This window comes from Mercenaria mercenaria, chromosome 15, assembly GCF_021730395.1.
Source record: "Mercenaria mercenaria strain notata chromosome 15, MADL_Memer_1, whole genome shotgun sequence".
Taxonomy (NCBI): domain Eukaryota; kingdom Metazoa; phylum Mollusca; class Bivalvia; order Venerida; family Veneridae; genus Mercenaria; species Mercenaria mercenaria.
Window position 1 is genome coordinate 19948599 of NC_069375.1, and position 25765 is coordinate 19974363.

General features: G+C 36.5%; 1 protein-coding gene across 1 annotated transcript in view; it reads right to left on the bottom strand.

Annotated features, from left to right (window-relative positions):
• LOC123548693 (uncharacterized) overlaps window positions 1-25765 on the bottom strand; it is a 30738-nt gene that overhangs the window by 1233 nt on the left and 3740 nt on the right. The window contains exons 2-12 of the mRNA XM_045336177.2: window positions 24530-25014; window positions 23283-23681; window positions 22802-22923; window positions 22253-22354; window positions 21663-21874; window positions 18494-18629; window positions 11615-11902; window positions 9023-9254; window positions 7876-8037; window positions 6668-6881; window positions 591-714 (exon numbers count right to left, since the gene is read on the bottom strand). Coding sequence (XP_045192112.2) covers window positions 591-714; window positions 6668-6881; window positions 7876-8037; window positions 9023-9254; window positions 11615-11902; window positions 18494-18629; window positions 21663-21874; window positions 22253-22354; window positions 22802-22923; window positions 23283-23681; window positions 24530-25007 — 2469 coding nt within the window. The 5' untranslated portion in view covers window positions 25008-25014. The remainder of the gene's footprint in view (window positions 1-590; window positions 715-6667; window positions 6882-7875; window positions 8038-9022; window positions 9255-11614; window positions 11903-18493; window positions 18630-21662; window positions 21875-22252; window positions 22355-22801; window positions 22924-23282; window positions 23682-24529; window positions 25015-25765) is intronic.

A 25765-nucleotide genomic window follows, 5' to 3' on the forward strand; every position in this document is an offset into this window, starting at 1 on the left:
ATTTGCCAAAACATCAGCAAAACTGTACTTTCAGAGAGTTGGAAATAACACCCAGGTTTTAATCTATTCAGACAGGTAACTGATAACTGAAGTATCTTGGGAAAGTCATCAAGTGACCAATATTGTCTGACTGATACACAGGTGTACTAATACTTGTACTGATCAAGAAAATGGGACCTATACAAGCATGATCTGTTTGATAAACACATATCACAACCCATGATACTGTCCGTGGCAAAGGGGTATGTAATATTCTGTCTAAAGTAAGCTGTGACCTTGACATTTAAGTACAGAACTAGAAAATTACAGGGGTCACTAACTGATTATAGTCATTCACCCACAAGAAGTCTGAGGGCCACAGCCCCAAGTGTTCTCCATAAATTGATCAATAACCATTCCTTAATATTTGACATCTGAAGTACCATAGGCATAAAATTTGACTAACTGAAGTCTAAAATCACTACAAATATTAATCAAAATCAGTCACAAGGTCACTGTGACACAATGACATCAAAACCATTAGGAATACCTTGATAACCACATCAGTCTACCAAACAACTGATAAAGAAAATTATAAAAACTGAAATTACCCTGATCACATCCTGAGTTTCGTACAGCTTGAGTAGGACATCAGTTGCTGCGAGATATCGTGCATTGGTTTTTCTAGGCCCAAAACTCTGTCCTAGTACTTGTTTCTGTACTGACATTATACACCTAAAGGCATACAAATACATATTTTTAAATGCCATACCAATAATAATGGTTTTTAATTTATATACTCAGCTCCTGAGATACTGAATGCTTATATTAACGTTGTAAGTTCATAACTTCATGGCATTCTATATTGTTATATCATAAAAACTAATTATGTGTTTTGTTTTAAGCTAAATAAGGCATTATTAAAGTTTTTGGTTTAATCCTCAACCTTATGAAATTGTCCATCTTTTTAAAAAAAGTTTTTCATATAGCCATTTATTGAAACCTAGTGCCGCCTTTTGCACTGGCAGTTATTTTTTGACAAATCAACATAGCTTGAAGGAATATGGTAAAAGCTTTTAATAAGTTTTTCAATTGGCAATATAAAATAAGTAACCATACTGGATGGTGACCATATTATTATAACAAATCAGCTTGGTTTGTAGGAACTGCTTGAGGGTCAACAAGCAAATTCGATGAATTGGTATCCCCCGCCGAAAGGGTTTGTGGTGAGGAATGGCAAAAAAATATATCCGGCAAAAAGTTAAGGATTTTAATAAGAAGCAAATAATTTCATTAGTCAAAATCAATTTAACCTTTAGCATGCTAGATAAATTGTCGTCTGCTGGAAATGTCCTTTGCTTAAATTGTAAAGTTCATTCAATTTGCTCCAAAATTGGAAGAAAAATTGTCAGAGTAGCAAACAGCTTGGAACCTGATCAGACGCCGATTTAATCGGCGTCTGATCTGGTTCCAAGCTGTTTGCAAAGGCTGTTAAATTCGCCTGCAGCAGGCTAAGAGTTAACAGAAAACAAATGTTTAATTAAAGAGTACATAATAAATGTATGATACTTTGATCCTGACTAAAGAATTTATTTTGAATGGGATATGCTTACTGTAATAAGCTTAGCTTTTAAAATTAAATGCAGTTAATTGAAATATGAGCTTGAAGTTTAACTGGAACGAAATATTGTCTTTGAGTGTTTGGCACCAGGTGTTGTTTAACATGTACATTTGAACTTAAAAAAACAGATGTCCTTATGAGAACACTGGTAAGATATCTTGAACATGACTGAGGGCAAGGCTTGTGCAGTTACAACTTAACATGTTGAAGGTTTGAACATTTAAAAAAAAAAAAGGAATGGAAATATATATAACATGTTGAAGGTTTGAACATTTAAAAAAAAAAAAGGAATGGAAATATATATATATATATATATATATATATTTATTTATTTTTTAAGGGTGTGGGGATGCGGGGGAACGGGAGAGAAAACAAAATTTCACATGTTGATTATAAATATTGATGGAAAATTAACAAGAGCACCGCCTTGCGGGTGCTGACGCTCATCTGATTTTTTTTTTGTATAATAGAAATATTGTCCTACCCATGATTTTTTAAGTCTAAAAAGGGCCATCATTCTTGCAAAAAGCAGGATAGAGTTATGTTTCTTGATGTACAGTGTCCACTTATGATTGTGAAAAACTGTTGCAAGTTTTAAAGCAATAGCTTTGATAGTTTATGATAAAAGTTGCCTTAAACATAATACTCAACCAAGAAAATGATTTTCTAAGTCCAAAAGGGGCAATAATTATTGCAAAAAGCAGGATGGAGTTATGTTGCTTGCTGTACAGGGTCAGCTTATGATGGTCAACAAGTGTTGCAAGTTTCAAAGCAATAGCTTTGATAGTTTAAGAGAAAAAGTTGACCTAAACATAAAACTTAACCAAGAAATCTGATATTTTCTAAGTCCAAAAGGGGCCATAAATCTTGCAAAAAGCAGGATGGAGTTATGTTTCTTGCTGTACAGGGTCAGCTTATGATGGTGAACAAGTGTTGCAAGTTTCAAAGCAATAGCTTTGATAGTTTAGGATAAAAGCTGACCTAAACATAAAACTTAACCAAGAAAATTGATTTTCTAAGTCCAAAAGGGGCAATAATTCTTGCAAAAAGCAAGATGGAGTTATGTTTCTTGATGTACAGGGTCTGCTTATGATGGTTAACAAGTATTCCAAGTTTCAAAGCAATAGCTTTGATAGTTTAGGAGAAAAGTTGACCTAAACATAAAACTTAACCAAGAAATCTGATATTTTCTAAGTACAAAAGGGGCCATAAATCTTGCAAAAAGCAAGATGGAGTTATGTTTCTTGCTATACAGGGTCAGCTTATGATGGTGAACAAGTCTTCCAAGTTTCAAAGCAATAGCTTTGATAGTTTAGGAGAAAAGCTGACCTAAACATAAAACTTAACCAGGCAACGCCGACGCCGACGCCGACAACCGCTCAAGTGATGACAATAACTCATCATTTCTTTTCAAAAAATCAGATGAGCTAAAAATGAAAAACAAGAGGGTCTAATGTCAAACTGATAATTTTTAGAAATTTTTTGGAAGATTTTCCGATGTACAATCAAGTAACCCCTGGGGCGGGGTCAATTTTACCCCGGGGGTCATGATTTGAACAAAGTTTGTAGAAGTCTACTAGGAAATGTTAGATATCAAATATCTAAGATCTAGGCCTTCTGGTTTATTTCTAGCAAATTTATGAAGATTTCCCTATGTACAATCAAGTAACCCCTGGGGCTGGGTCAATTTGACCCTGGGGTGTCAAGATTTGAACCAATTTTGTAGAGGTCCACTAGGCAATGCTACATGTCAAATATCTAAGCTCTAGGCCTTCGAGTTTATTTTTAGAAAATTTTGAAGATTTTTCTATGTACAATCAAGTAACCCCATGCGGCAGGGTCAATTTGACCCCGGGGGTCATGATTTGAACAAATTTTGTAGAAGTCTACATGTCAAATATCTAAGATCTAGGCCTTCTAGTTTATTTTTAGAAATTTTTTGAAGGTTTTCCTATGTAAAATCAAGTGACCCCTGGAGCGGGGTCAATTTTGACCCAGGGGGTCATGATTTGAACAAATTTTGTAGAGGTCCACTAGGCAATGCTACATGTGAAATATCTAAGCTCTAGGCCTTCTGGTTTATTTTAAGAAAATTTTTAATGATTTTCCTAAGTAAAATCAAGTGACCCCTGGGGCAGGGTTAATTTTGACCCCAGGGGTCATGATTTGAACAAATTTTGTAGAGGTTCACTAGGCAATGCTACATGTGAAATATCTAAGATCTAGGCCTTCTGGTTTATTTTTAGAAAATTTTAAAGATTTTTCTATGTACAATGAAGTAACCCCATGGGGCAGGGTCATTTTGACCCTTGGGGTCATGATTTGAACAAATTTTGTAGAAGTCTATTAGGCAATGCTACATGTCAAATACCTAAGATCTAGGCCTTCTGGTTTATATTTAGAAATTTTTTGAAGATTTTCCTATGTAAAATCCAGTGACCCCTGGAGCGGGGTCAATTTTGACCCAGGGGGTCATGATTTGAACAAATTTTGTAGCGGTCCACTAGGCAATGCTACATGTGAAATATCTAAGCTCTAGGCCTTCTGGTTTATTTTAAGAAAGTTTTCAATGATTTTCCTAAGTAAATTCAAGTGACCCCTGGGGAGGGGTTAATTTTGACCCCAGGGGTCATGATTTGAACAGATTTTGTAGAGGTCCACTAGGCAATGCTACATGTGAAATATCTAAGCTCTAGGCCTTCTGGTTTATTTTTAGAAAATTTTAAAGATTTTTCTATGTACAATGAAGTAACCCCATGGGGCAGGGTCATTTTGACCCTGGGGGTCATGATTTGAACAAATTTTGTAGAAGTCTATTAGGCAATGCTATATGTCAAATACCTAAGATCTAGGCCTTCTGGTTTATATTTAGAAATTTTTTGAAGATTTTCCTATGTAAAATCAAGTGACCACTGAAGCGGGGTCAATTTTGACCCCGGGGTCATGATTTGAACAAATTTTGTAGAGGTCCACTAGGCAATGCTACACGTGAAATATCTAAGCTCTAGGCCTTCTGGTTTATTTTAAGAAAATTTTTAATGATTTTCCTAAGTAAAATCAAGTGACCCCTGGGGTGGGGTCAATTTTGACCCCAGGGGTCATGATTTGAACAAATTTTGTAGAGGTCCACTAGGCAATGCTACATGTGAAATATCTAAGATCTAGGCCTTCTGGTTTATTTTTAGAAAATTTTTGAAGATTTTCCTATGTAAAATCAAGTGACCCCTGGGGCAGGGTCAATTTTGACCCTGGGGTCATGATTTGAACAAATTTTGTAGAGGTCTACTAGGCAATTCTACATGTGAAATATCTAAGCTCTAGGCCTTCTGGTTTATTTTTAGAATTTTTTTTAAGATTTTCCTATGTAAAATCAAGTGACCCATGGGGCGGGGTCAATTTTGACCCTGGGGTCGTGATTTGAACAACTTTAGTAGAGGTCCACTAGGCAATGCTACAAGTCAAATATCTAAGCTCTAGGGCTTCTGGTTTTTGAGAAGAAGATTTTTAAAGATTTTCCTATGTAAAAATCAAGTGACCCCTGGGGCGGGGTCAATTTTGACCCCGGGGTCACCCCGGGTGACCAAGGCAAGTAGGCGACCAGGTGTGGGTGCGCAACTTCACATGTTTATAATAAATGTTCACAGAAAAGAATGAAAGAAATTTAATGAAATTCTGCCAAATGGCAAGTTCGTTATGTATAAATATGTGGATTTTTAGACAATTAAAGGGCAATAACTCTGCAGTTACAAAAGAAATCCATACGAAATTGTGTGTGCACAACCACATTATAGTGCTCTAAATTCTGTTAAAGTTTCATAGTTCAAGGTCAAATATATCAAAAGTTATGATGCAGAAATTGCCATATTTATAGTACCCTATATAGTTAACACCAGAAACTTCTAAGGGCCATAACTCTGGTGTTACTTGGGCAATCTGACTGAAACTTGACGGGCCGCAAGAACTCATAGTGGTGAACACGTATATGAAGCTTTAAATAAATATTCCCAACCATTTCCTAGATATGGCTCTGGACGGACGGACGGACGAAAGGACAGACGGACGGAAAGACGGACAACGCCAAAACTATATCCCTCCGACTTTGGTCGGGGGATAATAAATTGGCAATTCAGTGAGATCATTTTGAAATTGGATCATTGGTTTCAGAGAAGAAAAGCTATGTATATATATATACAGCCCTGTCTAATGGTCTTCATGTCTATTTTCCAACCAACAAGGTTTACAGGAATTTGGTTGAGGGTCATCAAAGGAAAGTTGCTTTAAACCTAAACTGTAATCAGGCCAACAAAGAAGACCATTTCTATTTTGGTTGCCATAGCAACCAGATTTCTGCATGGATGATCTAGATTTGAAGGACTGTGAAAAGAACTCACGAAAAGAACTCAGAGGGTCAACAGACAGATATGCAATGATCCTAAAAGCTCACCATAAGCATTTTGTGCTAAGGAACATGTAAGGTGAGCCAATAAAAAATTAGAACGGATCATAAGTGTAAGAATATACAGCTTGAAGTACCCTGTCAAAGTTAAAGGATGCTTCTAGCCAAATCTTACTGAACTCCATAATGTACTTCAAAGGCAGAAGATAAATATTATATCTCTAAGACAATGTGACAGATTTACCAAAGTATGAACGGACAACATTTCAACAAAAGTCCATCCTGTTCTTCCAGGCACAGGTGAGAAAAGCAAACTATGAAACTGATAAATAAATGTTTATGATATTTCAAAGTAACTGTCATCTTATTCATCTAAAATTTAGACAGACTCTGAAATGCTGAAATAACTTTTTACTTAATATAGCATTATGAAGAACCAGAGTGTTATAAAAAGTTTCAACAATATAGATTTACTGAAAAGGGAGTTTGAAACTGTTTCGGCAATTTTTCACAAATTTCATTCTTAAAAGATTGATGAAGACAAGCCCTGTTTTAAAACATGATACTAAAGATGTATGTTTGTATACATGCAGGATTTCATCTTTACCTAGAGGCAAGAACCTTCACATTTCTCTTAACATTTTTATTCCTATATAATGTAAAAATCTAACCTGTAGTTTCTCTCTATGGTATTTGTTTCCCATTGTAGCAGCATACCATTCTGATTACAACTGAACTGAAGTATACAGAATGCATTACGTATGCGATCTCTGGACCAGCCACCATGCTCAATGATAACGAGATCTTCCACCTTGTTGCCCTCAATCTCATTTAAGTGATACCCGAGTCGTCTCAGGCCAGGCGCGTTTGACTCTATTGTTTTTCCTACAAAAAAGAGGAACATTAGCACAGAGTTAGAAAAACTTCATCAACTCATTTTGTTTCTTTCCCTACATGAAGCAAAAAATGGAAATAGCTTCTTGATGGTCCATATCTCATAAATGCATAAATCTTTAAAAAGTACAGAGGAAATGACACAGATTTATTAAAGTTCAAGAAGGCTCTTAATGTCATGTTAAATACAGGATAATGTTGCTGTCCAAAAGGAGACTACATGTAAGTGAACAGTTAGAAAAATGCTACTTTCAATAACACACATGAAATTGTGAAGTTAAGGTCACAAAGGGAGATAATCAAAACAGTGCATTTTATAGTACTTTCTATTATGTTAATCAAATAGTCAAACCTATGACAAATACATGAGAAAACAATTATCAGACATCGTAGTTAGCAAGAAAATGATATATTTTATGTTTGTTAAAAAAACTGCAGCAGCCACATTTTAATTAAAGGCATTATGACCCTTCAAGGAATATAGGATTTTTTCAATGGCTCAAGGTACTTATAAGAAAATCGGGCTTGACGGTAACTGTTCAGATGGATGTGCAGACTGATCTTGGTCTGCACTGGTCACAAAGGCAGAATCCCTTTCTGCCAGCAGGAGGGTTAACCCTTGCTTATCTACCACAGTGAATATTACCTTGGTTAGGTCCATAAACTTGGATATCCAGCACATCATCATATAGCACGTGCATGAAAAATACACAACATAAGTTCTGTCTTTCAACCAGCATGGTCGACAGCTTGCATCTGCCATCTGTTCAGGATCCAGCTGTTTGCTTTCAAAGCCTATTGCAATTAGAGAAACCGTTAGCGAACAGCATGGATCCTGACCAGACTGCGCGGATGCGCAGGCTGGTCTGGATCCATGCTGGTTGCAAACTCACTATGTTGGTTTTCCCATGGCACAGCTCATATATTAACTGTTTATTTATATATTATTTATACCGACAATGATCGTAGGGAGTAAGATATTTACCTGTTCCTTTTATAACAACATCAAGTAATGTTGGATCTTTGACTTCCTCGTCTGTGATGCGTTTATGTTTTGTAAGGAGTACTTCCACACTTGTTGATGTCAAGGTCTCCAAAGCCTGTGCATAAACTCTACCCATACAGTCACGTCTCCATGTTCCCTCACCTGTTCAAATAAATTCCAATAAATATTAATTAGGTGACATGGTTCTGTATCAGTTTACATGATGTATTTTCATTCCCCTACCAAGGTAAGGCCAATTTTCTCTCTGAAGATAGAATAGAAGAAGCTACACATGAATTCAGACATACGGCTCAGATTTAAACCTTTACCCTACTATATTTCTAAAATGGACTGGTCCATCATTCAATATGGGCAGTACCACTTATTCAAAGGGGTGTTCACTGAAAATATACCGACTGAATAGTGAACAGTGCAGACATTGATCAGCCTGCATGGATGTGCAGGCTGATCTTGGTCTGCACTGGTCGCAAAGGCAAAATTACTTGCTGACAGCAGGCTAAAGGTTTAAAGAGGGCAGCTTATCTGTCAAGCAAGTTCTGTGTACTGGTATCTCCTGCCAACAGGAAAGAGGGAACATTTAAACAGCATTCTATTATTAGTAACAGCAACCAAGACCTTGACCAAAGCAGCCTAACATGTAAATGAATATTTGTCTTAATGAAAGCTACTTATAAAGCAAGTGTGGTTGCAATTCACCTTTCCTAAATTACAGAGTAAAAACCAGTCTTTTATATTAGTGACAGTAACCTTAACCCAAGCTATCCTTTCTAAGGCATTCATACACTAACCTTTAGCTTCCTGCAGGTGGCCAGTTATTCTGCCTTTGAGACCAGTGCAGACCAAGATTAGCCTGCACATGTTAACATGTGAAGATGTCAATGTTTTTGTTGCGACCTAGAAAGAGTGCTTTTATAGTGTATCGACTAGGGTGCTTATCAAATAGATACTGACTGAATAGCAAACAGTGTAGATCATGATCAGACTGCATGGATGTGCAGTCTGATCATAATCTGCACTGACTGCAAAGGCATAATCAATCATGTACAGCATGCTTAGGGCTAATATAATTTTTTTTACTGCATGTAGCATCATATTAAATAAAGAATTCTGATTAAAATAGACTCACATGAAGCAATTAACACTTTCTCCAGATAAAATTCACATATCATGTTACGGCTCTTTCCTTCTGTAGTTGTATCTGGTCTAAATATGAGCATTGGTATGATCCCATTCTGTATAGCTGCTACGTCTATCTGCATCATGTTACTATCCTTGAAAGCCATTTCTCCCAAACACTGAATGAATGCCGAAAACCTTTCCTCTAATGACAGACAGGTTTTAGATTCGTCTGTCAAACACTGTATTAAGAAAACATATAATTTAATAAATTTCATATAAGTTAAATCATATTAAATCCATATGATAGTTTGGAAGAATAATGATATAGTCTAGGTTACTAAGAAACAACACTGAACAAAAAGATTTTTTAAAGTATTTTTTTTACTACATACATATAGAAAAAAGTGACCACACCCCCTGGCAGCCACACCCCCTGGCAGCCACACCCCCTGGTAGCCAGACAATCAATATTTTCAGATCAATATAATATTTTATGAATCAGAATAATTTTAATCAGCTTGGTAGACATCCACACAAGACAATTTGTGTGAAATTACTTCAAAACCAAATACGCAGTTTAGGCAGATATGTTGTTTGTGTCAGTTTCTATTTTTAACTCTGCTGACCCACATGTGTAACCAAGTGGAAAGGTTTGAACAACTTTGGAAGAAGGCTATCCAAGGTACATCCGAACCAAGTTATACCAAGTTTCATCAACTTCCACCACATGCTTTCAGAAAGATGGGATGGGATGGGATGGATGGAAGGACAGTGGGTGATCAAGTAAGCTAAAAAAGAATAGTCTAAATAAAACAAGAGCTGCCCATGAGACAGCCAATGCTTGACTATTTGAAATGTTGTCCCAGGAACAGGAATATTACCCTAAATGTTAAAATATCATTAAAGTTTCAATGCAATGTCCGCATTAGCTTTGGAGATTAAACTTGCATGAAAAACTTTATCCAGGATTTTCTAAGGTCAAAAGGGGGCATAATTTGCCCAAAATACATGTTACAGTTATGGGACTTGATCTAGAACTAGACTGACAAAGAAAAAGAGAAAACAAGTGTCAAAGCTATATGCCTTTAAATAGTAGCTATATCTACTTGCATGCAAAACTTTAACCAGGATTTTTTGGCATAATGGGGCATAATTTTGCAAAAATGCACATCAGAGTTTTGGGACGTGATAACCCCACAAATGAAGTTTCAATTCAATATTATTATTATTATTATTATTATTATTATTATTATTATTATACCAGATTTATATAGCGCCCTTTTCAAGATATATGTATTAGTTTTGGAGACAGTTACTTGTATGCATTATAAATCTTCAACAAGGACTTTCTTAGTCCAAAAGGGGCATAATTTTGCCAAAATAAATGTCACAGTTACAGGACTTGACCCAGTGAGGTAAATATTGAAACAGAAAAAGAAAAAAAAACTAGAAATGTGTCCATAGGACACAGATGCCCCCGCTACATAACAAAGGACACAAATATTTTCCTAGGTCAGGGGCCATAACTCCTACAATACTGAATGAATCCGGACGCAAAACCCTAGGTGCACAACTGCACATGCTGACCAACATTCCTGTAAACTTTGGTGACTAGGTCAAATACTTTTGGAGCTACGCGCGATACAACATTAAAATGACCTATTTTTAACTATGTCAGGGGCCATAACTCCTACACGACTGAATGAATCCGGACGCAAAACCCCAGGTGCACAACTGCACATGCTGACCAACATTCCTGTAAACTTCGGTGACTCTAGGTCAAATACTTTTGGAGGTACGCGCAACACAACATTAAAATGACCAATTTTTTACTAAGTCTGGGGCCATAACTCCTACACGACTGAATGAATCCGGATGCAATACCCCAGGTGCACAACTACACATGCTGACCAACATTCCTGTAAAGTTTTGTGACTCTACATCAAATACTTTTGGAGCTAGGCGCGACACAACACTAAAATGACCAATTTTTACAAAGTCAGGGGCCATAACTCCTACACGACTGAATGAATCCGGACGCAATACCCCAGGTGCACAACTACACATGCTGACCAACACTCCTGTAAAGTTTTGTGACTCTACGTCAAATACTTTTGGAGCTAGGCACGACACATTCTCGGACGGCTGGGCGGACAAGAGCAAATCTATATGCACCCCCCCCCCACAAAGTGAATGCATAATAAGTCTCAAAGCTATATGCCTTTAAATAATAGCTATATGTACTTTCATGCAAAACTTTAACCAAGGTGTGATGCCAATGCCAGGGTGAATAAAACAGCTTAGACTATTCTTTGACTAGTCAAGCTAAAATAGATTGTATGCATATATCTGAGTTTAATATCATTTTTCAACAGTTTTCATTTGGGTTACAGCTGCCAATTAGAGCTGCTTTTGAGAAAAAGCGCATGTCTCCCACAACTGCCTTATAATCTAGATTGGCAATTCTTCTCTATTATGTATCTGAGTCAACCATGCACAAAGACCCGTATCACTGGAACCAGCATTTGTGATTTACCTACCTAACAATCTTACACATAATCCTTACAATAATCCACACTATCAAGACTTAAACACTTACAATATCAGGTACAGGTTCCTCCGGTACAGATTCCATCAATTCTGAAATGGGCAATGTTTTCAGGCGTTGCAGTGCATTTTGGTATGTTTCAGCTTTACATTTCTTTTTACTTATTCCTCTACCTCGACCAATCACTAAGGGTCCGACACTGACTTTCCCTCTACAGTAGAGAAGACCATTCTCCATTCTTGTTACGTCAACTTGGTACTCATGCTTGATAAGTATATGTGCCTGCGTTGATGCTTGTTCAAGGATACAGATAGGATTGTCCGGCAATCTTTTCATATTCTGAAATGAACAACACAACATTTGTTTTGTTTTTATTGAGTTTAACACCACACTGACGCAACTGTAGGTGATATGCTGACTTTCCAGCTTTGATGGTAGAGAAAGACCTCAGGTGAACTTATGTGTATTATTTCATCACAAGTGTGCACCTGGATAGAACCATCAACCTTCCGTAAGCCAGCTTGATGGTTTCCTCAATGAGAGAATTCAACTATTCACACTAGGGAGGGGTAAGTGATTTGAAGTCAACCACCTTAACCACTCAGCCATGCAGGCCCTGAACAACATAACATATTCATACAGCAACAACAGTTTTACTGTTACAAGAGCACAGGCTTTGTTTGTAAGAGGTTTTCTCAGAGAGGTGTCTATAATACATTTCGCTTGACTATACCAAAACCTCTAAATAAAAGGGTCATAACTTGGCAACATATGTATGTAACTGAGTTATTTTACTGCAATTTATTACAAAACTAGATGTGTGCTCACAGGACACTGGTGACCCTACTTCCTATCACTACACTGTTAAATGTCACTTGTTGAAAATAGAAGACTACATTAACTTTCATATTACTATATTACTGTGTGTTGGGGTTGTGAGCACTAGGGAGGAATTGTATGGATACATCAGGTAAACAAATTCAAATACTCAACAACATTCATAAAAGTTTCATGACTCAAGGTCACAGGTCACATACTTTTTTGAGATATATGGTACATAAACTTTTAGGACCTCAATAAATATTTTTGACAAAGTCAAGGGCTATTCTGGTAACTCTGGTCTTGCAGTGTAAAATCCCAAACGGATCCCCAGGTGCATAATTTCGAATGCTGAATAATACAGGAATTCTTAAGTTTATGTTTTCATGACACGAATATTCGAATACCGTTTCACTATTCGAATATTCGGAAAAAATATAACATCATAAGAAATAAATAAAAACCAAATGAAAGAACCAGTATGTTCGTCTATCTAATTAAAAAATTCGCTTTCATATACACGCGATAATGGCTTCTGTCGCTCTCAGACGTGTCACTTTGTATATTAGCGTGCCGAGATTGTACATCGCTATGGTGATGACATCGTACCCTGTAGTAAGTACCGCTAATTGCTTACCTTTAGAAATTTTATTGGTCCCCAACTGATGTAAATCCGTTACAAATCGCCTTGTTTTCTATAGGTGCGAACCGCATGTAATTAAAACTCATCAGAAAGCACTTGAACTAATAACTGGGATTTCAATCAAAGTCAATTTAAGATGTAGTTGAGTAAAGAAAAATACCTATTTTCATGTAAAACAGATCATCCTCCTGATAATAAATGTGTTTCGTATGGAAAAAAATAGTAGAACCTACTCAATATTCAGACAAAGGGTAAAGTTAAGCAAAATATATCTTTTATTAGACTCCCCCTACTCCACAGTCTTAATTTTACACCTCGTTTAATTGAAAATATTGTTCATGCTACTACATGAATCTACTGTCAAAATGCAAGCAATGCCGCCTGTCTTTTTAAAGAATTGCACACGATCATCTTATAGTAAGCCGGCTACATGTAATATATCAAGGTAAAACTAAGTAAAACCTATATTAATTATATGTAAATGAAGGCAAATTTATGAAAAGTATTTTATATTCAAAAAGATAAACAAGCAATGAGAACGATAAGTCAATCTTAATTCGCCAATGTCTGAATTACTTCCGGTGTAAACGAAAGTAGAATTAATGTAGATCGCTGCTAAGGGTACGATAAATTCGTAAGATTTTGAGTTGATTTGTTGATCATTGGATGACCGAATATTCGAATATTCATTCGGAAGGTTGACCGAATATTCGAATACCAAAATTGCTATTCGTTGCCATCCCTACAAGGAACAGAAAATATTTGGTCACTGTGCACAAATGTTCTACTGTTTTTGGTCAAAGTGACCTTGACCTTTGTTCTATTGGCCTCAAAATCAATAGGGGTCATCTGCTGGATATGATAAACCTTACATTTAAGTTTCATGATCCTAGGCCAAAGTGTTTTCAAGTTATTGTCCTGACACATTTTAACTGTTCCTGGTCAAAGTGACCTTGACCTTTGACCTACTGACCTCAAAATCAATAGGGGTCATCTGCTGGTCATGATCAACCTCCCTATTTAGTTCTGTGATCCTAGGCCCAAGCATTCTCAAGTTATAATCTGACCTCAAAGTCAATAAGGATAATCTGCTGGTCATGACCGAACTCCCTATCAACTTTCGTGATCCTAGGCTGCGTTCTTGAATAATCATCCGGAAACCGTTTAACTGTTCTGGGTCACTGTCACCCTGACCTCTGACCTACTGAACTCAAAATCATTAGGGGTCATCTGCTGGTTATGACCAACCACCATATCAACTTCAATGATCCTAGGCCAAAGCATTCTTGAGTTATCATCCAGAAACTGTTAAACTGTTCCTGGTCACTGTGACCTTGACTTTTGACCTACTGACCTCAAAATCAATAGGGGTCATCTGCTTGTCATGACAAACCTCTCTATCAGCTTTCATGATCCTAGGCTAAAGAGTTCTTGAGTTATCATCCGGAAACTGTTTAATGGTTCTGGGTCACTGTGACCTTAACCTTCAACCTACTGACCTCAAAATCAATAGGGGTCATCTGCTGGTTTAACCAACCATCCTACCAACTTTCATGATCCTAGGCCCAAGTGTTCTTGAGTTATCATCTGGAAACGGATTGGTCTACGTACCGACGGACTGACCGACATCTATAAAACAGTATACCCCTCCTTCTTCAAAAGAGGGCATGACAAAATTGATCTTATCTCATCATAGAGATATGCTCAATTAAGCTTACACTAGTGACTTGGAGCCCAAACTTGTTTGCCTGTTCGTGACCTGTTCACTTGAATATAATTACATCAAGCAAACTTGTACAAGAGGACCTGAGTAATATGAGCCACATGTTAAAAATGGCGAACCGATGCTAAAATTTTAGAAAGTAGGTCAGTAGGTCAAATTCATGGTCAATGAAAGTCAGTTTTAAGATGGGTGTGCAAAACTGAACATGTCATCAGTATTCTAAATTTCAAGGCTGTATCTTAAGAACAAGAAAGTAGGTCAGTAGGTCAAGTTTACAGTAAAGTGACCCTTAATTGCTTGGGGTCATCAGGTAATTATAATTAAACAGTCTAGGAAATAAGATCTAATAATTTTTAAGTATTTGTTCCTATATAACTCATATAACAAGTGACCCCTAGGGCGGGCCTCTTTTCATCCCAAGGTGGCATAATTTGAACAATCTTGTCAGAGATCCACTAGGCAATGCTACATACCAAATACCAAAGGCCTTGAACTCTCAGACAAGAAGATTTTTTTTCCCTGTATGTCTATATTAAATTTGGGACCCCAAGGGCAGGGCCTCTTTTCACCCCAGGGGCATTATTTGAACAAATTTGGTAGAGGACCACAAGGCAATGCAACATACCAAATATCAAAAGCCTAGGCTTTACAGTTTCAAGCAAGAAGATTTTTGAAATTGTTTCCCATACAAGTCTATGTAAAACTTGAGACCCCCTGCCCCCGTGACAGGGCCTCTTTTCATCAAAGGGTTATAATTTGAACAATTTTGGACCACAAGGCAATGCTAAATATCAAAGGCCTAGGTCCTGTGATTTAGACAAGAAAATTTTTGAATTTCGTTCCTATATAACTCTATGTTGAACTTGTGACACCCCCACCCTCCAGGGAGGTGCCTCTTTTCACCCCAAGGGCACAATTGCAATAATCTTCTTAGAGGACCATTACATGATACCACATGCCAAATATCAAGGCTCTAAGCCTTGCAGTTTTGGACAAGAATATTTTTTTAGTTTTTCCTTTCAGTTGCCATGGTAACCAGAGTTCTGCATGGAATTAAATTCTTTGAACAATTTTGAAAGTGGGCCACCCAAGGATCATTCCTGTGAAGTTTGGTTAATTCTGCCCACTGGTTTTCAAGAAGAAGAGTTTTTTATAAAATGTTGACAGACGGATGACGCACGACACACGACGACAATTGAGCGGTCACAAAAGCTCACCATGTACCTTTGGCTCAGGTAAGCTAAAAATATTAAGAAAAGTTACAGTATTATACAGAATGAGCAACTTTCATCCTGCAATGATAGATATGTCCCAGACAAAAAGACGCAGTCAAGCAGAAACAGTGGAACAAAGCTGAATAATGTCTATGGAAGGTTTCGAAGGATTCCAACCAAGTTTAGCAAACACCAGAGACCATCAAGTCACTGATTACAGATACAATGTGTATTTCTTTAATAGGTTTCTCTGTCTTTTGCTCTGGTGACCCGTAAGTGCAGTCATTTGAACATACTTGATAAAGGTCCATATTGGGATAGTTTTGAAAAAATTTAATACACATCCAGAGTGGATTAAAGGTTTACTATTTGTAGCTCTTGACACTACTAAGTGGTTCATGAGAAGATGAAGTTTATATGCTTTTCTATTTCTAGCTGTAGCAGCCCTTTTGTACGAATTTGAAAAAGGTCCACATAAGGATGTACACACTTAGCTTGTGGATATACATTAAGAAGTGTTTTAAGGGTTTCTCATTTTTAGCTGTGGTGGTCCCATTGTAAAAGCAGATACCAGTATTTTTGATGGGTCCAAATTTAGCAAATCTAAAATCTATAAATCAAGTATGTTCACAAGATTTATATCTGCAAGGTAGTTAACCTGCTTGTTTACGCTTTTTAATCAATTGTGTTTGCAAAAGATACACAGCATAAAATGTTTCCTATAAACAGGTATGTTTTAAATATCTACCATAAAGATTGATCACTATTTGGTGTATGGAGGTTTTAATACCTCTTTATACCTGTAAACTATGACAACTCTATACCTGTAACAAACACTACTTTACATATAATTTAATAACCTAAGTGTTTATTAAATTAACATACATGTCAAAGTTTATTAAATTAAACATAATTACAAATTTATCATATCATTCTAAATAAAACACTTAATATGTGGTTTTGTTCTGTTTGTCTTATACCGTATAGCAGGTTAATTCTGCGGGCTTTTATTTCTGCTAAATCTGCGGGATGAGGCTGTCGCGCAGAAATAAATTCCGCACATTTAAACTATCAGCAGAATTTTTTGATGCAGAAATAAACTATTTCGCTTCATATAATGACTCGTTATCTTCATCTCATGAGTTTTTTGTCTGCTGTCAAGTTATTCACACCGTATCAATTGTGGCTGATTGCTTTTGTTATTGTACAAATCTATTGTCTACGAATGAATGGTTACCGTTTCGGGCATGTAATCTTTACAAGTGTATATCACAAAACACTCTAGATTTATGAAAAGTTAAACTAATTAATGTGTGTTGTAACAGTTGTAAATGAATGGACTGTGAACAGACTATGTACTAGATTTTGCATTTGTATTTGTAAATATATCGTAAATTTTTCTACCAGCAGTGTTACATTTTATGAAAATGTCTTTCAAAATGAATTACCAGTTCCAGACCTACAGTAATTATTTTTAACTCTTGACTTTTTTATTATGCACGGTAATATCAGATTTAAACATAAAATCAGCTGCACCAACATCACTGTCCTAGATTCCGATCTAGATATGCCACCAAGACATAACTGACAAGAACGATATGCATTTGAGTCATTAATTATGACATAGTAAATGCGGTAGCTATTTCCCATGCACAGAATTTACTTCTGGTTTATGCAAACCGCAAAAAATTAATTCCTGCAGAAATAAAAAATGCAGAAATAAACTAGGCCCATTTTAGGACAAAACAGCAGAACTTTTTGCCCGCAGAATTAACCCGCTATATGGTAATTAAACTAAACTATTAAAAGGACAGTGCTGTTTAAGTTAAGTTCTGATAGATTAAGTGAACATCCAACTATTTTTATTCTTGTTCTCTGAAGGCCCCTATGTGCTATTAAGCAGAACCATTTGAATTTTCTTTGGAAAGGGTGCTGTAGACTCAAGTTTGGAAAAACATCCATTGTGTGGTTTATGAAATGCCACTTAAAGGTTTTCTCAACTAGTGTGTGAGTCCCTCAAGCGAATAAATGTAAGAAAGGTCCATCCAAGGATTTTACATATCAAGATTGGAGAAAATCCATCAAGCTGTATATGAAAAGAGCTATCCTAAAAGTGTTTCTATTTTAGGGTCTGATATCCCAATAAAGCAGCCAATTGAACAACAATTGGAACATTTTTGTGGAAGTTCCATCCATATATGCACCAAACCAAATTTGTTGAAGATCTATCAACCAATTCATGAAAAGGCATACATGTACGAACATTTTTTTCTAACTCTTGCCCTTGCCTTATCCTGCTGAATATTAGGAGTTGATAACTGTACTAAAGTCCTTATTTGACAGGCATTTCACTAAAATCACATTATTCTGGGTTTTAACAGCAAAGATTTAGTAGCAGTAAATTACTGAATTCATCCAAGTAATCTTCATTAAAATATACTGAATTCACCCCAGTAATTTTCCTTGAAGATATTGAATTTACTCCAGTAATTTTCCTTGGACAATGTTCTCAACATTTTTATAAAACTTACTGTTATAGCTTGGATAAGCTGAGTCAGAACAGACTCTGTTTCCCCACACACCAGGTTATAGGCTTCTTTATTTGCTATGTCATCTTTAATCTTCTTCTCTTCCTCTGCTTTTTTCATTTGCCGGTCCAATTCTTCCCTGAAAAAATGTTATGAGCAGCTCATAAACACATTTCTAGAGGGGAGATTTGATATTCCAAGCAAAAGAACAGTATTCATTAGAAAGGTGTTAACATGTTTGAAAAATACTTAAAACCAATAGACTTGTGTACATTCATTTGTAGATGCACACTTGGTTAACTTTATATGTTTTTCACAAAACCTTACAACTACTGTAGATTATATAATGTTTTTGTGACAATTTATTTCTGCTAACATTTCAAGATGAAAAAACTAATAAAATATTAACACTTATTATGCTGGGCACGCTTATGACTTTGCGACCAGTGTAGATCATGATCAGCCTGCAAATCCCTGCAGTCTGATCATAATCTGCACTGTTGGCCATTCAGTCAGTATCTATTTGGTAAGCACCCCTTTTAACAGCTTAAACACCTCTTTTAACAGTTAATGGTAATGTCCAAATTGAATAATGGACAAGTTCATTATAGAAATTAAGCGGGGTACCAGTTTACATTAACCTAATAGCTTGCAGTTCAACACTGTAAAATAATTCAATTTTATGAGCATGAATCTCACGCTATGGGCCAAAACGGTTGTTTCATGAGGATATGACTTTGTCGATTTATATTCTGCTCATAAAACTAATTGGATTATTACTCATTCAATTGTATATAATAGACTGTTCCATTATTCAATTTTGGACATACCACTTAATATCCAAAGAGGTGTTCACTGAAAATTTACTGTCTGAATAGCGAACAGTGATACTGGTCTGCACTGGTCGCAAAGGCGTCGCCAACAGGCTTAATATTTATTTTATGGATTCACTCAACCATGAAATCCACAAGAATTAGTCCACCACAAATATGAATCAATTCACAGTGACTGAAACTATGTTTTGACTGTTGAGTGGTAAGGCACTTAATATGTTTTCTATAGCAACATTAGTAATAAACTTTCATAATTTGTTTTCCTCCTTTTGACTTAAGCCCAGTAAATTATAGTTCTGAATATAGACCTATCATATAGCAGCAATGATGGCATAAGAGTCGAATAAAAATTCAACACATAGTTCAACACAGGTTTGCTGTGTTTAACCCTTACCATGCTAAACTTCTATTAATGAACTTGTCCATCTTCCAATTTGAACAGTACCATTAGCTGTTAAAAGGGGTGCTTACCAAACAGATACTGACCGAATGGCGAATATTGCAGATCTTAATCAGACTGCATGGACATGCTGGCTGATCATGATCTACACTTGCCGTAAAGGCAGAATCAATTGTGTCTAGCATGATAAAGGTTAAACCGAAACTCAAGTTACTTTTCAAATAGCCTGTGGGACCTCAATCAAATAGTTTCAACTTCAGACCTAAAGCCGCATTATCTCTTACTACTTTCATAAAAGTATCACAAGACACAAAGTGTAAATTCTTAGTAACAAGAGCTGTCTCTAATGGTGACAAATGCCCCCGCAGCACCTTGACCTTTGACCTGGTGACCCCAAAGTCAGTAGGGGTCGTGTACTCAATAAGTACTATCAGCATGTGAAGTCTGAAGGTCCTGGGTGCAGTGGTTCGCGAGTAAAGTGCCTTCATGCAAAAAGTTAACGTTGTGACGAACGAACAAACGATCGAATGGATGAACAGTTGAAAACTAATATGCCTCCCTTCAGGAGCATAAAAATGCAAAAGTGTTAACTTTTATCAACATAAATACTGCTTTGTCTCTGAATTCATGGATATAAAGCAAAAGCATTCCCAAATTACCATCAGTTCAATGTCTATAGGGTTATTTCTATTGAACAACAATAAACTCAGCCAATATAGTTTGCAAAGAGCTGTGTATTATTTTCACAAGTCATTAGAATTTTATGCTGAGAATAAAAGCAAACAGTAAAATGGATCTCTACAGCTGGGTTTCTCTGACAAGACTGGATAGCTGCATGCTTAGCAAGTAGCATTGTACTATAGTTCCCTTGCTGGATAATCTCTTCTTCATGAATTACTTTATAGTTAAAAATAATACTACTTTTTTAAAACAAAAACTGCATGTTAAACACCTACACCACCACCATCATGACTGAAAGACAAAGGGACAGACAAAAGTAAGAGAATTTTCAGACTCGAGCATGCTTCACCTTTGTCCAGCTGGCCTTAAGCTCATTGCCAACTATGCAATGAAGTCTGATGGTGCTGCCAAAGTGTTCTCTACAAATATTTTCATTCTCTGCCAATGTCACTGTCACCTTGACCTCTGACCTCCTGACAGATAATGATGTACCGACCTCAAGTAACTGACAATCCCAGGCCACAACAAGACATTAAGACATCAATCAGAAGCCATTCAATCTAAAGTTAAATGAATGTCATCTATTCCCCTTTGAAATTTAATTGCCACATGCCCAAGTGTTTTCTAGAAAATGCCCAGAATCCAACTTTTAGTCTCTGTGTTCCTGACCTTTGCTCTACTGATTCCAAAAATCTATAAGGGTCATTTTCTAAACACAGAAAATTATCCAATGAAGATTGACAGTTCTAGGTTAAATCATTCCCAAGTTACTGATCAGGACAATTTTCTGTTTCGAGGCCAGTGATTTAACCCTTACCCTGCTAAATTTCTAAAATGGACTGGTCTATCAATTAATTTGGGCAATACTATTTATTATTTGAAGGGGAGTTCACTGAACATTTACTCATTGAATAGCGAACAGTGGATGTGCAGGCTGATCTTGGTCTGCCCTAGCCACAAAGGTAGAATCACTTGCCACCAGCAGGCTAAAGGCTTAAATCCTGCAAAGCACTCTGGGTTATCTACATGACATTCACCCTATGTAGTAGGACCACTGTATGTCAAAGAATTCTTAATAATTAATCAAACACAACTATCAACCCACCGACAGATTGACTGTGAGCAAAACAATATACCAACTTTTCGTCAAAGGCAATATGATAAATAAAGTTAATTCAATCACATAACCAAGATTTCGACATTATTCAGATAGTATTATCAACCCATTACAAACAAACATTAAACACTGTGAACATACCTTATAGCATCTGCGCCGGGATCCACCAGATTATATACCTCATCTACAGTCTTTGTGGACAACACTTTGAATGCTTTCTGAAACACTTCCTGCTTTAATTCTTTTTTGCTTGGCCTGACTGCACGTGCAATGAACACATCGTCCACCATCAGAACACCTGTATACATTGCCTTCTCTCTAGCTTTAGCAAGGTCTTTAAAGTCATAATCAGGCTAAAGAATATGAAAAAATTCTGCTGAATACTTAGTATAATTTTCAAGGCTTAAAATCAATTAACACAAGAATGCTTTATAGAGGATGGGACTCTTGTAAAGTATATAAATCTCCAGTGGATAGACAATTATAAATCGTTTTACACCGTATGACCATATTGTGTTGGTGTGTCGTTAAACAAAACCAATATAAACAAAATATAAACACCTATAACCTTGAGATTGTGTTTTGAACTTATTTATAGACAACTCTTACCACGAGTTAAAGTTCTGAATTTCAGATAGCAATCATACTGGTCTGTTCAGTTATAACATTAAGACCATGTTTTGAACTTATATAAAGAGAGCAAAAGTTTTGAACTTATATGCAATTCTTACCTTCAGACCAAGTTTTAAACCTGCGATACCATTCATGATAGTCTGTACAATATTATCCCGGACACTTTCAGGTTTCTTCATATATTCACACAGTCTGTGTATCTATAATATAATTGAGCCATGCCATGTGAAAACCAACATAATGGCTTTGCAAGCTCAAGTAATTACATGCATTGGCATAACAAAAATCAAACAATAGCTGTCTCATAACAGTATGCTCTACTATTCAAAGGTTTGTCAGTAAAGTAGATTTCTTTCTTTGAATAGTTATGTTGTCCAAATTCAAGTAAGAGTTATGGAACTTGATTCTGTGATCTTGTGTGAAGTTTCAACTAAATATAATTATGCATATACCAGTAATTACAATGCAAAATTTTAACCTGCATTTTCCATGTCCAAATCTGGACAAAACTTTGCCAAAATACAATTTAGAGTTATCAGCCTCAATAAATTGTATAGTTTCTATTCAATATCTGCACTGACTTTTGTGAGAGTAATTTGTAAGCAAAATTTCAACCTAGATTTTCTATGTTCAAGAATAACATTTACCTTTTCTTTTGTAGACATATTCTCGATATCAGGAATATCTGGTTTTGCTGCTTTAGCGGGGGTGGGACCAGCAGCTGCTTTGTTACTTCCCCTACCTCGACCTCGCTGATCTGGTGGCATTCCTGTTAAAATGAAATAAAGCAATCAATACAGTTGTGGAATTATAAATTGGAAAAAACAAACAAACAGACAAACAAACAAACATTTTCTTGCACGTTTACAGCTTGAACATAATGCTTTCAAACTTATACAGGTTACCTTGTATCTTATTTTTTCTTAAACATAGAAATGGCGCCTATGGTGGAAATGATTAAACACTCATTAACTGTTGCTGTGATATTCTGTTTCAAGGCAGTTAACAAGGTATCATTAAATAACTGTATCTGAAGAGAGTTTTCATAATTTAGATGCCTATAGAATGAAGAGAATTTTACCTTTACTCAAGATTACAGTAATGGAAATTCTAGATGAATCATTTTACCTCTTTGCACACCTCTCCCTCTTCCCCTAAACTGTCCTCTGTCTCCACCTCTGTCTCCTCCACGATATTGTTCATATCCACCTCTATTCTGATTTCCTCGACCCCTGGCCTGCTGACCTTGGCCTCTATACTGATTACCCCGACCTCTGTTTGGGTTTCCTTGTCCTCTATTCTGATAAAATTGACCTCTGTCTGAGTTCCCTTGGCCTCTATTTTGATTAAACTGACCTCTGTTTAGATTCCTTTGGCCTCGTCCCTGATTCCCTCTACCTCTATTCCATCTGCCCCTATTTTGATGACCTTGACCTCTGTTTTGCATAGCACCTTGTGACTCATCCATTTGAAACTCTCCCTCTCCCAACCATGCATTGTTGCCATTTTCATTTTGAATCTGGGCTTCTGAAAACAAATCTAAAAATAAATAAATTTGCACACACTCAAATACTTCTTAATTCACTAACAGCTAATATAGTCAGCAAATTTCTGCTGAGATATTTAATGACTTGTTGATAAGGAAAATCTCAACCAGTTTACTGAGATTTATGACTTACTTCAAACCACTGAAGCCAAGGGAATGGTTAAAGTTTTCCATATTAGTACAACTTATGTGAAATGGTAGATATATTTTCTCCGCCTTCCAACCATTAAAGTTCAAACAAATTACTCTGCATTATTGGAAACTGATACCAGCCAGTAACAATGACATCATTAAATAAGAAGCTGCATTCAATAAACGCTTGATGCCCCTGGTGGCATCCTTGTCGATACAAAGCAACCTAAGTCCAAAATGAGGTCAAGGTCAAGATCCAACTGAGGTCAGGTGATGTCTGAAGATGAGAAATGGTCACAGGTTACATCTGCATTAGTATCAAGTCATTCTAATAAGGGGTATTGATGCTAGATGAAACGGGCCCATTTGGTTAACCAAGAGAAATTCATGAAACATATGGACAAGCAAGTCAAAATCAAATTTCGCCACCTCTGAAGTAGAGAGTCTGTACTAGGGTGAGTCAAGCAATATGAAACAAGACTAACACTTGTGTTTTATTAAATATGCACTGTCCTGTAAGAAAGAAAACATGACAAAATACTGAGAAGATAATGGTTATACTAAATCTAGATCCAAAATATAACATAATACAGCTCGGGTTCAAGTGTAAAGCTCTTCAGCATATTTTTTTTCTCATTTTCTGCTCTCAAATAAGATACCAACTTTATTTAAGTTTTATGAAGTATAAAACCTTTACCATTGCCATAAAAAGCTGTGTAATCATCCGTGAAATCAACTCCGGCACTGTCACTACCAGTATTGTTGTCACGGTAACCTGAATTTTCAGAGTAGCCTGGACTTCCCCAATCTCTATAATCCCTCGTATTGCTGTCTGGATCTTTCCAATCATAGTTTCTGTACTTTGAGTAGCTGGGGCCCCATGGAGATCCAGGTTCTGAGAAATTGTCTGTTCCAACAGATCTTGGCTCATACTCTGGCCTAGGAGGGGCCCAATCCTCTGGGTATGGTCTCTTCAATGGTGGTGGAGGTGGCGGAACCCAATCCTCTGGGTAGGGATGCTTCAAGGGTGGTGGCGGAGCCCAATCTCCTGGGTAAGGTCGTTCTGTGGGAGGTGGAGGTGGTGGAGCCCAATCTTCTGCGTAAGGTCGATTCACAGGTGGTGGTGGGGGCCAATCGCCTGGTCGATCATAGGGATATGGTGGGGCATAAGCCATACTTCACCTGCAGATAACAAGTATGTACATGTAATACAGAGTACCACAGCTTTGTCTAGATGAATTTACATCAACTGAACAAAATACAGTAGCTGAACATCCAGAATCAGTATGCAGTAGTAGGCCTGCACACTGAATGCAAAAGCTAATATGTTAACTACTGTAACCTGTAAAAGCTACAACATAACAGAGCCAAATAAAAACAAAAATATTAGGTACGCTCATTGTGCATCTATAAACTGTCCAAAATAATTTCTTCTGATTTTAAACTACCTGGAAAAGTAGTAAAGTAGTTGTTACAGTACTTCCTTTTTCGATTTATAACAGCCGAAAACTGACAAAAGTCATTCCACATTCTGACCCTTAATGTAATCAAGCTGAACTATCTGGAAACATTTTAGAAAGGTCTTTCTACAGAAGCTACAGGACATCAATTAAGATATCATTTACAACCTACAATATAAATAATAAGTACTGCAACAAAAGTTCTTTATTTTACCTTCATTCTTTAAATTACATATTGTGGAAAAAATGCAGGTAGGTTTTACTTCTGCCCCATGGTTATTTTTTAATGAAGTGAGCAACATTCAAAACAGACCCACAGGATTCGACCTTAATTTTTCAATGTTGGAGTTAGAATTCTGTCTCATTAAATCTGTTTACTTGAGACATCCTAGAAAAAATGATATTTACCGTTTTATTTTGTGTTTTATAATTGTTTAACAATAGTTTGATGTTTCTTTTAGTTTTATCAAAAT